The 14,943-nt window shown below is 42.7% G+C and overlaps 1 protein-coding gene across 4 annotated transcripts in view; it reads right to left on the reverse strand.

Annotated features, from left to right (window-relative positions):
• Positions 1-5,324: 5,324 nt before the first annotated feature.
• Scaf11 (SR-related CTD-associated factor 11) overlaps positions 5,325-14,943 on the reverse strand; it is a 52,416-nt gene continuing 42,797 nt past the window's right edge. The window contains 5 exon segments of one of the 4 annotated variants that reach the window (NM_001271170.2): positions 5,325-8,455; positions 8,640-8,759; positions 9,085-9,303; positions 10,231-10,571; positions 11,508-14,165. In NM_001271170.2, the coding sequence (NP_001258099.1) occupies positions 8,309-8,455; positions 8,640-8,759; positions 9,085-9,303; positions 10,231-10,571; positions 11,508-14,165 (3,485 nt within the window). In that variant the 3' untranslated portion in view covers positions 5,325-8,308. 4 annotated transcript variants of the gene reach the window in all.

Genomic DNA, 14,943 nt, shown 5'->3' on the forward strand with positions numbered 1-14,943 from the left:
TTTGAAAAAAAAATGCAAAGGGACAGTATCCATGTATGTAGGTGGATACATTTCCTTTGATAATAACTCAAGTACTAAACAGAGGGTGGGGTAGCTCGAATTGCAGATGCTAACACAAGCAGGAAGAAGCGGCCAACGAGATGGAAGCACTAACATGGCTGTACACAGACATTAGTCGTGGTCTGCAGCTACGACCAGGATGTTAAATGAACTAGGACACAGCAGAAACCATACAACACAGCATTACTGCCTTACAGCAAACCTTCATCCAAGCACTGCTCACAGGCTGACAATCCCCAAGACTCTATATCCCACCCCTGCCTCAGATGCAATGACCCTGAAGCAGCTGCTTGGCAGCTCAGATCCTCGTCTCTAAATGCTGCTTTTTGAGTTCAAGTGTGGCTCACTGGTACTGCTCACGTGGCAACATTAATGCACATGAACGGTAGTTTAGGCTCATCCGTCGATTATCAATGACCCCGTGCGCTGTCTTGCGGTCACTGTCTAGTGACTTACTGTCACGGAGCAGTTTATGGTAACTTACAAATCAGGTCACAATTGAGTCTGGGTTTTGATTGCTAATAGCAAGACAGTCCTTGCCCTCCTGAACAGACCCATTTAGTTAAAAAATTTTTTAAGTTCCTTTGGGAAGTTTGTAATGGCATTCTTAGGTATGGTATCTCATCTGTAGTCAGTAAGGCCTTTCATCCCAGCACCCAGGAGGCAGAGGCAGGCAGATCTTCGTTCTATCTCAAAAAAGAAATGGAAGGGGAGAGGAGACCAAGAGGGCCAATCCACCATGCTCCACGGTTAACCAAGTATTCTCAATAGCACAAACTAATGTCACTGGGTAAACCAGGTAACAGCTGTGTGCTTTGAGAGGGCTGAGGTCTGGTTGTGTGTGACTGTGAGGAGGAACGTAGCCTCAGACTTTCACTCCTATTCAGATATGAGCGACCACTCAGGCTCTTAGGAAAGTAAAGGGGTCGCAGGTAAAATTCCCAGCACAGAGGCAGTAAGCATTAAGACAGGCCAAAAGGACATGAGATCTGAGTGCATGGGGTGAGGGGGAGCAGCAGAGACCTAGAGTCCAGCACTGACTGGGTGAGAGCATGGCATTCAGAAATTCGGTCACTCTCAGCTACACAGAAAGTTCCATGTCCACATGGAACACAGGAGCCTATGTTTAAGGACAAACATTTATTCCGCAGTATAACTTAAAAAGCAATGTTGCAATGATTATGGGACATAAAACTCTTAGACAAACAGATTTTCAGTTAGTATCACACCCTACTAACTGCTCAGTTTCTACAGTCCGGTTGCACCAACTGTTCAAATACTGCAGAAAGTTTGCCGTCATTTCCATGTTTTAAAGCGGTCAGTGGGGCCTAAATGCCTGCATCCCAACACTATCAGGTATACTGCCGCCTGAGTGTGTCAGACACCTGCGGGGGACCCAACTGAGTTCCACATGGTTTTGCTCCTTGGATGCACACTGGGCTAGATCTGCCGGAACTTTAACATCCCACCCAACACGCAGACTGAATTGATTTAGGGTGGGCTTAAGAACTGCATTCTTTTAAGAAAAAAAAAAGTCTAAATAACTACGTAGCTAGATTATACAAAGCTATATCCCCATGTGTGTGCAGGGATGAGAGAACCAGAGGTGACTGTGCAGGCTGCAGGCTGGAGGGAGGCCTCACGGCAACTCTGGTTCACAGAACACAGGCTGGGGGCCGGCTGCCTCGGCCTTCACTCAAGATGATCCTAAAACACACAGCACTGAGAATAAACTCCAACTGCTTATGACGTGCGAATCACTACTTGACCATTAACTGGATTCATGGCCTTCAACCTACTGAATCACAACCGTCAGCTGCCTGGCCCACCAACAACTCATGTAGACACTCATTTAGACATAGAGACATTCCATTTAATGTTACAAAACACCGTTTTCTGCCTTTTCTACAAACATTTAAAACAGTCCAAAATAGCTTAATATACAATCCAGTTTGTCTTGACCCCAACCCTTAGTTTCCCACTAACTAGAAAGGGATAATGTGGATGATGCTTTAATCATGAAGAAGAGTAACACTGGAGGGCTTTTATTGTCCATTGCCTTTCAGGACACGTACAGGCTTTACCAAAGATGGATGAAATTTAAGTACTGACTTGTAAGGTTGAACACTTTGACATAACCACTTGTAGTGAGCTACTGAGAAATGGTTATTTGTGGTTGTTTTAACCCTAGCCCCAGTGCTAAGAATCAAACCCAGGATGACGACTTGTGAATGCTGAGCTAAACCTCCAGCCTGCTAACTGTGTGCTATCCTCAAGGGAGAAAGCCAATTTAAAGCTACCTACTCCACCAAGCTCTGGTGAGGCCACCTCAGGCCTGGGATTGTTACCAGATTGTCAGCCAGGAACATGAGTTGCATCAGACACTCCAACTCATTCATGCTTCCTGCCTCCTGGCCATCAAGTGTCATCACTGGACTCGCCCTGTCTTGCTCAGTCCTAGGTCTACTAACCTACCAGGTGGGGGGTGGGGTGCACTACACAGAGTACCTCCCTTACATCACCCGAGCTGTAAACACACACCATGTCCAAATTTCCCTCCTCCCACACACCATCCAGCTTCTTGGTCAGTCTCTCCCCCTGTTTAATAGACACACAGAGTAACTATACTACTAGGTGACCACTCCAGTGCCCAAGATGAACCACACTACCAAAGGCCAGCGCACGTAAACATCCCGTGTGTAATGATTCTGGACATTAAAGAAACTGGACTGTTCCAGCTGACTTGGCACAGAGGAAAGAGACGGCCACTCTGAGAGGACTGAAACCAGTCTCAATCACCTCAACCAGGAGGCCTAAGCAAAAAAATGTCAAGGCCTGTACTGTCCTTAACGCAGAGGGTTTCCACAGCCACTATGGGGACCGGCTAATTGGAGGAGAACAGAATTATCTTGGGTTTTCTGACCATAGGGTGAGGTCGCCTTTTATACTCTGGAGAAAGAAGCACAAAGAACACTGTAAGCTTGAGAAGTCCTGTCCCTGTCTTTCACTTTCCTTTCCTAAATGAAGATAATTCTGCTTCCCGGTCAGTAAGAGAGACTTACAGAGCAAGACAGCCCACACAGCGGAGTACACTGGGAATCCATGCAGATGCTGTCCATTTCAGGGAAGCAGCTTATTAGTTTTGACTCAATATTCATATAGTTTTTAAAATGTCTCATTCTTAATTATGCGTATGTTTCTGAGGGTGAGTAGTGCACACCAGTTATAGGCAGTTGAGCTTCATGGCGTGAGTTCAAGCAGGTAACAGCACATACCCTAACCGCTGAGCCATCTCTCCAGTACCTCATGTATATTGTTTAAGGAAATGGTACGGCTTTTTAAAAAAACAAATCAATGACTTCAGAACTGAATGTTTCATACTCCAAGAGACGTATTTAAAGGAAAAAAAGCCAGATGTGGCTTGTTGGTAAAGAACTTGCCTGGCACGTCTGCTCAAAGCTCTGAATTAAATGTCATTACCAAAGGGGAAAAGGAGCACAGCTACACAAACCCAGGCTCACCTTCCACTCGCCTGTGCAAGAGCTGCACCCTCCCCCACCTCAGTCACATGTGTCAGCTGCTCCTCCTGCTCCTGTCCTGAGATGTATACACCAATCAAGCATAGACCATCACAGTCTAACCTCTGAACCTGGCACCATCACTGAGTAACCATGAAATTAGATAGTGGTTCATCTTCATACACTTCCATTTTCATAAAAATGCTACAGCTGCCTTTGTAAATTAAACAAGGAACATAAATGTTGTAGGCTGACATAGCAAAAGTCAATAAATACGCTGTTACTGTACTAAGGCAGTATGAAGTTTAACAACACACAAAGAATCAAATCCTGACACACGAGGTATGTATGTGATGAACAACTGACTATTCACAAGGACCTGGTGAAATCTGGATCGTGTTCAATGCCGACATCAAAAGCAGAGTCAGGAGCTGGAGGGACAGCAAAGCAGCCGCTGCTCTCAGGACTGGGTGGGATCTTAGCACCCACAGGCAGGCAGTTCATCAACCCTGCGTCTCCAGTGCTGGTCTGCGCATCAGGAAGCACACGGTACACAGAAACAAAAGATATGGGGCCTGGAGAGGTGGCTCAGTGGTTAAGAGCACCAGCTGCTCTTCCAGAGGCCCTGAGTTCAATTCCCAGCAACCACATGGTGGCTCACAACCATCTGTAATGGAATCTGATGCCCTCTTCTGGTGTGTCTGAATTTATGGTGTACTGATACATGTACATAAAATAAATAAATATAATCTTTAAATTAAAGGATATCAACATAGAGGCAGGGTAGGTTCAAATAAACTCTGAGAATAAATTATCCAGATTTAAAATAGGAGTATTCTGAAATTCAGTGCACCAGAGTACACAAAAATAGAAGGTATAATGGTCAATGGCAAAGGGAGCTCACTAGGACAGTTAAAAAAACCATGGCTCGTGACCTGGGGCTGCTCACAGAGAACACGATGCACACAATATGCACACACAATGCACACACAGTGCACACACGCACTGACTGGAGGCCACATCTCTGTCCTACAAGGCAGGCACAGAGCAAACCAGAGCAGTGCTCACATCAAGTGAAGGGATATGAAATGCACTTTGCCACAGCCTTCATAAAACTAGTTTGACAATGGAAAGAAACACTTTTTTCTGGTGTCTCTATACAGACAAGACAAAAACAAAAACAAAAAAATCACCTTAAGTAAACAATTCTAGTAATAATTGAAAATATACAAATTTATAATTTGTGAATCTTTCAGCAAAAATTAATGAACAGCTGATTCTAAAAGAAATTATTCATAAATAACAATACAAAGTAGGTATAAAAATTTATCTACAAAAACGCTCTCCTAGAAACAGTTCTGCACTGTTTTTGAGAGTATCGTGTAACCCAGCTGACATCAAACTCCGCTGATGAATTCCTGACCATCCTTCCTCTGCCTCCCAAATCCTGATCAAAGAGCCATGCCCTACACCTGGACCGAAAACATTTTTAAGTAAAACTTCTCCACTAAGTTATGGACTCACTATCTGTAAGAATAATGCTAAGTATGGTGGTGTATATTGTACCTTTAATCCCAGAACTCTGGAAGCAAGGCAGGATCTCTCTGAACTTAAGACAGTCTGATCTATGTAAATGAGTTAAAAAAAAAAAAAAAAGCAAAGCATCAAACAAACAAATATCCAGTATTAAGGGACTATTTTCGAAGCCCATCTGCGTAATAGAAACTATACAGTCACCAGTCGCCGTGCTGTCAAATCAGCCTTTATTAACATGGAGTATTCTCAATACATTAACTGAAGAGAATAGGTCATAACATAAGTGTGCACTGAAGCCAGGCGTGGAGGAAGTTAACTTGGAGAATTACAGAAAACTTTTCTCCTTTCTTCCCAGTCTCCTCCATCTTTAGAAATTACTCAATGTTTTAACTTTCCTACAGTGATCATATAATTAAGAAAACTACTATTAAAATACATGTTTATAGCTAACTCTGACCTTTTCAGTGCCTACATAGTAACGTGATCATGATGCTCATTACTTTGGTAAAAATCCAAGGAATAATTCAACACATTGGAAATGGTTTAAATTGATATAAAAGTCGTCATTTCCCAGAAAACTTAATAAAATTTTAAAGACACTACTTTGTTTAGCAAAAAATTGTATCAGGATATATTACAGAGCACAGTCTGGTGTTAGAGCGTTGTTTCAGCGACAGCACTGCAACTCACACTGCAATGTCTAAAACTCAGGGCAGCCACTATGCTTGAGGCCATGTCTTTGGGTAGAACGGTCAGCAGTTCACACCATGGCCATCTGAAGGCGAGTAATGGAGACGATGTAGTGGTTGTTACCAGAACAGCAACAAACAATTAAAAAACCTTTGGAATGTTAAAATAACAAGTAAGTACACTGAACGTTCCTACGACCTGAAACACGGATCGATGTGACTGGCAAGTTAAAGGGGCCAGGGCTGCAAGGGTCAAGTCAATACTGAGTCACGATCAAAAGGAACCCGCAACCCCAAACCCTGTTAAGTTTATATACGTGCAAAACTAATGTGGATTTCTGAGGGGAAAAAAAGAGAAACCAAGAGTGTATCTTTTTAATGCAAAGCATGCATTTTCTAACTTGGTCAGAATACATTTATTTCTAATATATTACTAATCCAATCAGAATATATTCTAATATTAGAATGTATTAGAAATAATAAGCTATTCTGAATAGGTAACTATTCTGAATAACTATTCTGAAGCACTCTAACCAGTGCTCTACCAGATACAGAACCCATACCTGTTTAATTTCAAGAATAGTAGAGCTCTACCAAAGAATGGGACCTTAATACTTCACACATCACCTTCTTTTACTCTAAACTTTAAAAACTTGTTTTGCAAGAGCTAAATGGTGTAAAACAAACCTTCAATTGTCACTCACTCCCCAGGTGTCAGGGAGAGCAATGCTGCATTCCTAATGAGGACAGACAGCACCTGTGACACAAACGTCAAAGCAGGACCAGAAGTTGACACCACTGTTCAAAAGATCCTGAGCTGAAGGGAGCAGGGGATACCACTGCTGTCTGGAACTGTCTTCCAACTTCTTCAGCCACCATAAGCTAAACACAAACTTAATTAAAAATGTAAAATATTCCATCATAAATGCACAGAAATGTAGAAATGAAGATCAAAACTTTAGGAAATGTTTTAGGAGTAACCGTACCCTAACAAAGCTCAGTACCATAGTGCAATCACCGTGGCTAAATCTCAAAACTAGCCTGCCTCCTCCCTCCTGCCTGCCTCCTCCCTCCCTCCTGCCTGCCTCCTTCCTCCCTCCCTCCTTCCTGCCTTCCCTCCTTCCAGCCTTCCCTCCTTCCAACATTATGCAAGAAGCATTATTCAGGACTGAGAAGCAGCTGGCCGGAGAAGTACAGGCTCACATAGACTGCTGTCCATGTTAGGGAATCGCAAGCCTCACTGAGTCTGCTTATCTCGATCCATCACCGAATTATTAGAACATCTCAGCTACTTGATATCTACTGAAAATTATAACTACAGTAAAAGTTTATCATAGAAAAATTTTCTTTCTAGATGTCAATAAATGTTAACAGTGCCACAAGCACTGTGAACTTACTACTTTTCATAAACATCAACATATTAACATGTCTCAATGCTTTAAAAAAAATCTTTAGTCCCTGATAAACTATGCAAATGTAGCACGACTTAATTTTTCTCCCTTCTATCAGTTATAACATCTAGAATTATGCAGCATGACTACCAATCAACAAGTTGACACTTTATTCACTGCAGACCATGAGGGACATTCCGAAGTGTGAGAGGCACTTCACTGTGACACTGTGACAAACGAGCAGTAACCTGAAGCCGGTGAAGTAGGTCTTGTGTTCTATGCCAGTCCCCAAAAGGAAGACCACCACTTGGTGCGCTTCTCCAGTTGGCACAAACAATTTAACATCACTGGTAAGTAGAAGGTATAGTGAGAGATCATAGCTGGGTGGTTTTTTTGTTGTTTTTTTTTTTTTAATAAAAACTAGCTTTTGCCCAAATTACTCTCCTAAATTCAACAAAGCTTTGAACAGGCAAAGTTGTAATGTAGCAAATCAAACCACTAATTTTTTTTCTAGATTGGGAGCACAAAAGCAACACACAGTATGACCTTTATCTGGTGACAAAAAAGGCAAGGAGCACCTGCAGGCTCGAAGCTAATGCTTACTCGTGATGATCTGCTTTCTACCTAAGCCTTTTTACTGAGATATGCGCTTCACACAGACGCATGTCATTAATATCAGATATATTTAATAGCAATGTTAAAATTCTACAGTTAGAAAGCACGAGGTCCTAACCATCATACTTTCCCGGCCTGACGGATGAATGTACCATACGGACACAGGCGTGTCTCCCGCAATTGTACAGGTTTCTGGCTATGCACCCACTGTTCTCCTAGAGAGCCATGCACTTTCAGGGTCCACATGAGCACAGTCCTGATAAAAACGCACGTTCCATTACACCCTCGGTTTCCCCTTGAATTTGTTTTATTGGGGTTTAAGGTTAGATATAGAAGTTGCAGTGCACAGCTATATTTTGAACAAAACATATCCTACAATAAAAAAAATAATTTTATCAAAACCAGATTTCCATCACAGTTGTGCATGATTCTCAGTAAGATACACGTTGAATTGCACTTTACAGATATCTTGACAGTGTCCTTTACAAGGCTCCTCATGTCAGCCTATGTTTTTTTCAGTAGACACGGGTTCTTCCAGCGTTTTCTTCTGGCTTCCCTTCCGAGAGTATTTGTACTTGTCTACATACGCTTTAACCAGATTTGCCACTTTAGTAGAATTTACTTCTCCACTCTTACTATGACAAACCTAAAAGACAAGGGGGAAATGTTTTTCATGCTCAATGCCAAAAGGATGGCACTATGAAAACCCAACAGACAGTGGCTGTTTTCATGTGCACACCTCGTAAGAATCTCTCAAAGGAAAGGGCAGAGGAGATGAGGCGCTCTGGACTACAGAGAGGTGTACAAGCTCCACATGTAGCCAGACTTACTTTGTCCACAGCCTTCCGAACGATCTCTTTGTACTCTTCCTTAGTGATGTCTTTATTCTGGTAAAATGGCTTAATAGCTAGTTTCACCTCCTGTGCTGCTTTCTCTTGAATCTGCAATTTCTGCTGAGACGAAAATATGTAATTATTATCTGCCAGCCTTACACTCTCAAATGCTTCCTAGAACTTTATGAGATTGAAAACTCAGACATTGTAAGGAACTTTTCAAATGACATAAACAAGATGCACACACATATAGAGCCTTTTTAAAAGAAATTATGCAGTATTAGCAGTAACTCTCCAAGAAATCAACACCATCCAGACAAAATCCAACTTTGAATTTCAAAGCCCCAGTAACAAATCCCCTCCACCTCTCATGAAATTGCAGTTGTGATGTCCACCTTTACTACAGACAGAATTGGGTGGGTGCTGTCAACCGTGGACTTGCCTTGTCTGTCCTCGAGCTATCTGCGCTGGCCTCCACCGTAACACTTACTTTGCTTTCTGCCAATTTTACAGCAGCGTTAGCGGCTTGGACGTGACTTGATGACGAAGTATTACCAGAACTTGGTCCCTGAACTGATCCGGTGTTTGCTGGGGCTGCTGATGGAGCAGGCAACACTTGTGTATTCATGTTATTACTTACATGAGATGCACTCGGAAAGCCCTGTTTTAAAGAGTTAAATACAGACAATTTAAATATCTGTCATCAGAGTACTGTACTCAAAAGAAATATTTATATTATATATTAGGAACAATAGAAAAACAATGATACAACCTTATTCTTAAGAGAAGTACTTATTTTAGCAAACATACAAAGGACCAGTTGAAGAAAAGCAAATGTATTTTTAAATATAGACTGCTTCAATGTCAAATGTTTTTTAGATTATGTAGATGGACACAGCAAAATGGCATAGACAGTAAAAGTGCTTGCCACACAAGCCTGAGGACCCACACGGTAGGGAAAGAACTAGTTCCTCAAAGTTATCCTTCAACATCCACATACGCACCGTGTACACACACACACACACACACACACACACACACACACACAGTAATAAAAAATAAAATCATTAAAAAAGTAACATCAGTATCAATAAAATTACAAGCATCAAAATGTTTGCCAGGTATCTGTGCTTCTGTCTCCCAGAGCGATTCACCTCTCTGTAGTGCAGTAAATAGAAATGAAAATAGACCAGATGGTAATGGAGAATGTCTTTATCCAAAGTTTGCCCAAGCAACTTCCCAACCGCCTTGCTCCCAAAGGCCTTCAAAATTGTAAGGAGAACTTTTAAAGTGAAGTCAAACTTGGTAACTAGAATTCGCTGATTTGATCAAGCCAAACAGCAACAAGAGAGAGAGATGTGCTCGGATATAAACAGTAGCAAGTGTGCAGTGTGCATGGTCCGGGCCAATTTTCTGGTGACAAGAATGGGGATTAGCAGAGGATAATGAAAGGGCTGCTGCTGCTAACTCACCAAACACATAACCACACGTACCACTGTCGCTACACGCAAGGGAGCCCTTTCTTACAACACCTGTCCCTAGTTGCTGTTCATAAGGACTGCTGATGTAACTCAAGCTAAGACCATACCTGCACTTGTTTCCCATCTGGTTGTGAGGCGATGTAGTTGACCTGCTGGGATGGCGGGGGAGGGGGCGGTGGTGGCGGTCCCTGAGGTATGCTTGCAGGGGCAGCTACCTGCATGAGAGGTACTCCCGTGTGGAGATGCAGGGGCATCGGAGGGTGCATGGTGAATGGATTCCGCTGCATATTCATCATAGGGGCGTGAACACCCACTGGGTACGGGAAGATGCCCACAGGCTGGTGCTGGGCATTCACCGGAGGCTGCATTACACTCATGTGTGGCTGCAGCATAGTTACCGGTAACTGAGAACCATCAATTTGGTTTGTTTGGTCTTTTAAGTTAGAATCTGTCAAAAGAAAAAAGGCTTTGTAACAACAAAAAATGGTGTTATACTTATCATAAACGCAGCATCAAATACCAATGGGCTCAGGACAGCAAAACCAAACGCTACTTATTTAATCTTGTGATCTTAAATATGCAATCAATTTTTAACAACAGCAAAAAAATGCTCACAATTACTAATGTCAGTTTACACAGCAAACATCAAAACTAGCTAAGAAAGCTAAAGTGGTGGCTCACACTTTTTAATCCCCGCACTCAGGTAGTCCTCTCGTGAGTTTTGAGGCCACCCTGTTCTACTTAGAAAATTACAGGGGCTGGGGATTTAGCTCAGTGGTAGAGCGCTTGCCTAGGAAGCGCAAGGCCCTGGGTTCGGTCCCCAGCTCCGAAAAAGAAAATTACATAAGGGCACACTGTCTTTAAAATAAAGAAAAAAGAGAAAAGAAAAACTTAAAAATTATTAATTCAGAAGACTACTTTAAAAAAAAAATCACAAATTACAGAAGTTATACCAACTGGATTATTTTAGAAACAAATGAAATGCTAGTTAAACTGTGCGCACTAACACTCCAGAGTCCTCTAATGTACAAAGCAGCACATAGATGTTCAAGCCTTTGGTGAAATTCGGTGCTAAAAATGCTCATTTAGCCATGTATGGGTTCACTCAGGAAGCAGAGGTCCGTGAATTGAAGACCGACTGACTGGTCTCTTACTGTCAGTTCCAGGCTAGCCAAGGCTACCCCATGAAACTCTGTCTTTAAAATATATACTAAATAAACTAAATGTTGATTTATTGTGCATTTGTATAATTAAAAGTGACTTATGATAACTGGAATTGGTTAACAGTATAATTTTAGGTACTACGGAGTAAAGATCATTTCAATTCAAGCTGTTACAGCATCTTTTCCCCAGTTAAACATGAAGAACAAGCAGAGAATGTTACCCTGCTCCGGCGTCTCCTCTTCCTGTCTCATCCACGCAGACTGTGGGCCTGAAGAGCTCCTGCCGCGCCGAGAGTAATAGTTCTGCACGTCGGCTGGCAGAGTCTTCCTCACCGCCCAGCTGGAGGCGGAGGTCCACCCCGACCTGTCTGCTGGAGTGCCGAAGGACAGTTCTTGCTCGCTTTTCCGCTTACTGGGCTGCTGCTCCACAGACTTGAAGGAGTCGCTCCCTGAGAGGGGGGTGCGGCTTTGCCACCTGTTCTCGCTCTGGTCGTTACAGGCAAAGTTACCTCTGTAAGCACCCTTCCCACGGCCTCCTCGACCACGGCTGGACATCCAGCCTGGGCCAAAGTTTTTAGTCCAAGAATTCCCTGAATTGTCATTTCTATTTTCTTCCCAGTGGGAATCTTTTAACTTTTCTGGATTTCTGGTCCTTGGATCTGGCCCAGAGTTTATTTTTTCTGTCACCCAGCTGGGACAGTCATCTCTATGCTTATCTGTGGAACTGGGATCATTAGTATTATCTGCAGTGATGTCATCTTTTTCATTTCTTGTGTTTTCATTCTGTTTCTCTGAATCATTCCTCCGGTACCGGTCGTTCCCTCTGGGACACCTCCAACCATCATTTGTCCATTTTTCCCTCCACCGGGGAGAGTAAGTATCTCTTTCATTTCTACCAAATGATGAACTCTTACTCTTCGTTCTTGATCTTGATGGCGATCGAGAGCGAGATCTAGACCGGGACCACCTTCTGGCTCGCCTCTCTCTATCTCGATCTCTCCTCTGAGCATCTCTGTCACTCTCTCTTTCTCTGCTCCGGGACCTAGATTTTTCTCTGGAGGAAGAATCTTTCACCCTGGACTGAGACCTCTGGTTCTCTCTAGAAGTGTCTCTTCTTGGGGAGCCTGACTCAGACCTTTTAGCTTCCCTAGCATTCTCTCTCTTTGGAGACCGAGACTGCCTCCTTTCTCTTGATACATCTTTTTTTGGTGAGAGAGAACGGGATTTTCTTCGTCCTCTGGCAGACTCTCTCTTGGGGGATGGTGACTGAGAACTCTTACTTTCTACTGCAGTCTCTCTTTTCGGAGATGGAGACTGAGCGCGCCTCTTTTCTTGTGCAGCATCTTTGTTGGGAGACCAAGTTGTAGACGGAGAATGGAATCTAGATCTCCGAGTTCGAGGCTTTGGGGCTTTATCCACTAGGCTTTCAGCTGGTTGAGCTACAGTTTCAACATTCTCAACTACAGGATCAGAAGACAGCTTGTTGTCAGAACTGTGTGTCACAGAATTTTCACTCAACTGTTTGGGGTCAGTATTTGCTGATGACTCTACTTCAGACTCATTCTGGTCACTACAGAAAGAATCGCACTCCATAGGTACTGTTTCATTATTATCTTCACTGAAATGTTTCTCACTCTGTTCAACTTCTTTGTGAGGTAACTCTGCATGGATGGGATGCTCAACCAGAGAGTCTGTCTTTTCTTCTAAGGAGTTATCCAATTGGGTGTTGTCAAGATTATGTTTTAGTAAGGTATCTTCACAACCTTGAACAGCACCAGAACTTTCATTTTCTAAAGTGCCACATGTTGGAATTATTTCTGTATTTTCTGTTTGAATAAGCTCAGGCAACTCCGTGTCTGAGCTGGGAATACAATGTCTGTTCAGTCCATGTGTAATTTCACCCTCAGAAGACTCCACTTTGGGGTTCATTACAAATGCTTCTGTGTTCTCTACAGAATCATTCAAATCAGCGTTTCCTACCATGAGACTGTCCTCTGCTCTTTCATCACTAAGCACTGGGGTGGCGTTTTCAGATACTTCACCCAGGGGACCGGACACTGGCTGGTGTCCTTCAATGTCAGACGGTGGACACGTAAGGAAATCCTCAGGCGGACTCTCCGTACACACGGATGCCTGCACCTCTGACCCTGAGCTTCCAGAGCCCTGTTCTTGATTTTCCAATGGATCACTTCCTTTTAGAGAAGAATCTGTAGAAACATCATTGTCTACACATAACTCCTTAGCCTCTATCCCTGAATCCTCTCCAACAAGCACAGGAGGATACTGAGTGCAAGATTCAGAATTTAAAATTTCTGTTTGTTCCTCGATCTCATGATTCTTGGTTTGTTCATTTTCTTCTGTTTGTTCATCGCAACTTTCCAAGCACTTAGCCAAATGATTCTCTTCATCTGTCTGAATAGAGCAAATGCTACTACTCTCTACACATGATTGCTGCTCCTTTTCCAACACGGGTGGAGTGTCAGAATCCACAGTGTCTTCCTCTACTGAATCGCTAGATGTGGTTTTTTCAGCAGGAGGTAGAGATTTCCGAGGTTTCTTTTTCAAAGAAGGTGGTTTTCTTCCTCTCCTTACTGACTTCCGTTTTGGAGCCTGTCTTGTTTGCTTTTCTGATTCAGCTGGAGGGGAAATACTGACAGAGGAATTACTATTCCCTGGGGCATCACACTCAGAGTAGTTTGGCACTGGGGACTTCTGGGATGGACTGACTGTCTCAACGCGTGTGTTTCGTGTGGACCTCCTTGTAGGAGCAGTTGTTGCAGGTTTTCGTCTTGATCCTCTGGTGTTTGATGTACCTGAAGTTTGCTTTTTTTCTCCTCCTCCTTGGGTATGTGCTAGTGCATACCCCTTATGAGAAGTACCTGACAATGTAGAAAAATAAAGGCCTTTCTAAATGTGTTTCAACATACAATTTAACCCTAGTTTCAGAATACTAAGTAACTAAAATACAATACAACAATATATTTGTGAATCCAACTCTTAAGTGTATCTCTAAACAACCGAGTAATAGAAGACTTCGTCAATATCTAGGGACAAGAGATTGTCCACACTGGCCTTAAATTCATTATGTAGTCAAGGATGACCGTGAGCTCCTGGGTCCTCTCTTACCGCCAACCTCCCAGTACTGGGATCACAGGCATGTGCCACGTGCAGTGGGTCATCACCTACCGTTCTCGTGTTTACTGACATGGGGCACAGACAGATGTGTTTCCTTAGGTACAAATTGTTTATGAACTCTTATTTTCTAGGCAAAGGAAACAGGAAATGCTACCCGTGTGTGAGTATAAAGACTACTCATCTTAATGAACTCACAGACATTATTTCTAAGAGCTATGATTTAGACATTAGAACCCTAAACAAAAAAGACTTCATCACTCTAAGTCTTAAAAATGTAAAAGAGATTTTCTAGTTAGAAAATTAAAGTAATTCATGAAGCTGTATCTATTTGCCTCATACAACATGATGTTTTAAAGAACATACAGTGAAGTGACAAAATCTATCTAGTGAACACACACACCACTACACACTTACCGTTATAGGTACAGTGTGGTTACTTCACACTCACTCAGCATTTCCAAGAGGATGCTATTAACTATAACCACCACTTGTAACACAAGATCCCTGACCCTCATCCCTACT

Source organism: Rattus norvegicus, chromosome 7, assembly GCF_021556685.1.
Source record: "Rattus norvegicus strain SHRSP/BbbUtx chromosome 7, alternate assembly SHRSP_T2T, whole genome shotgun sequence".
Taxonomy (NCBI): Eukaryota; Metazoa; Chordata; class Mammalia; order Rodentia; family Muridae; genus Rattus; species Rattus norvegicus.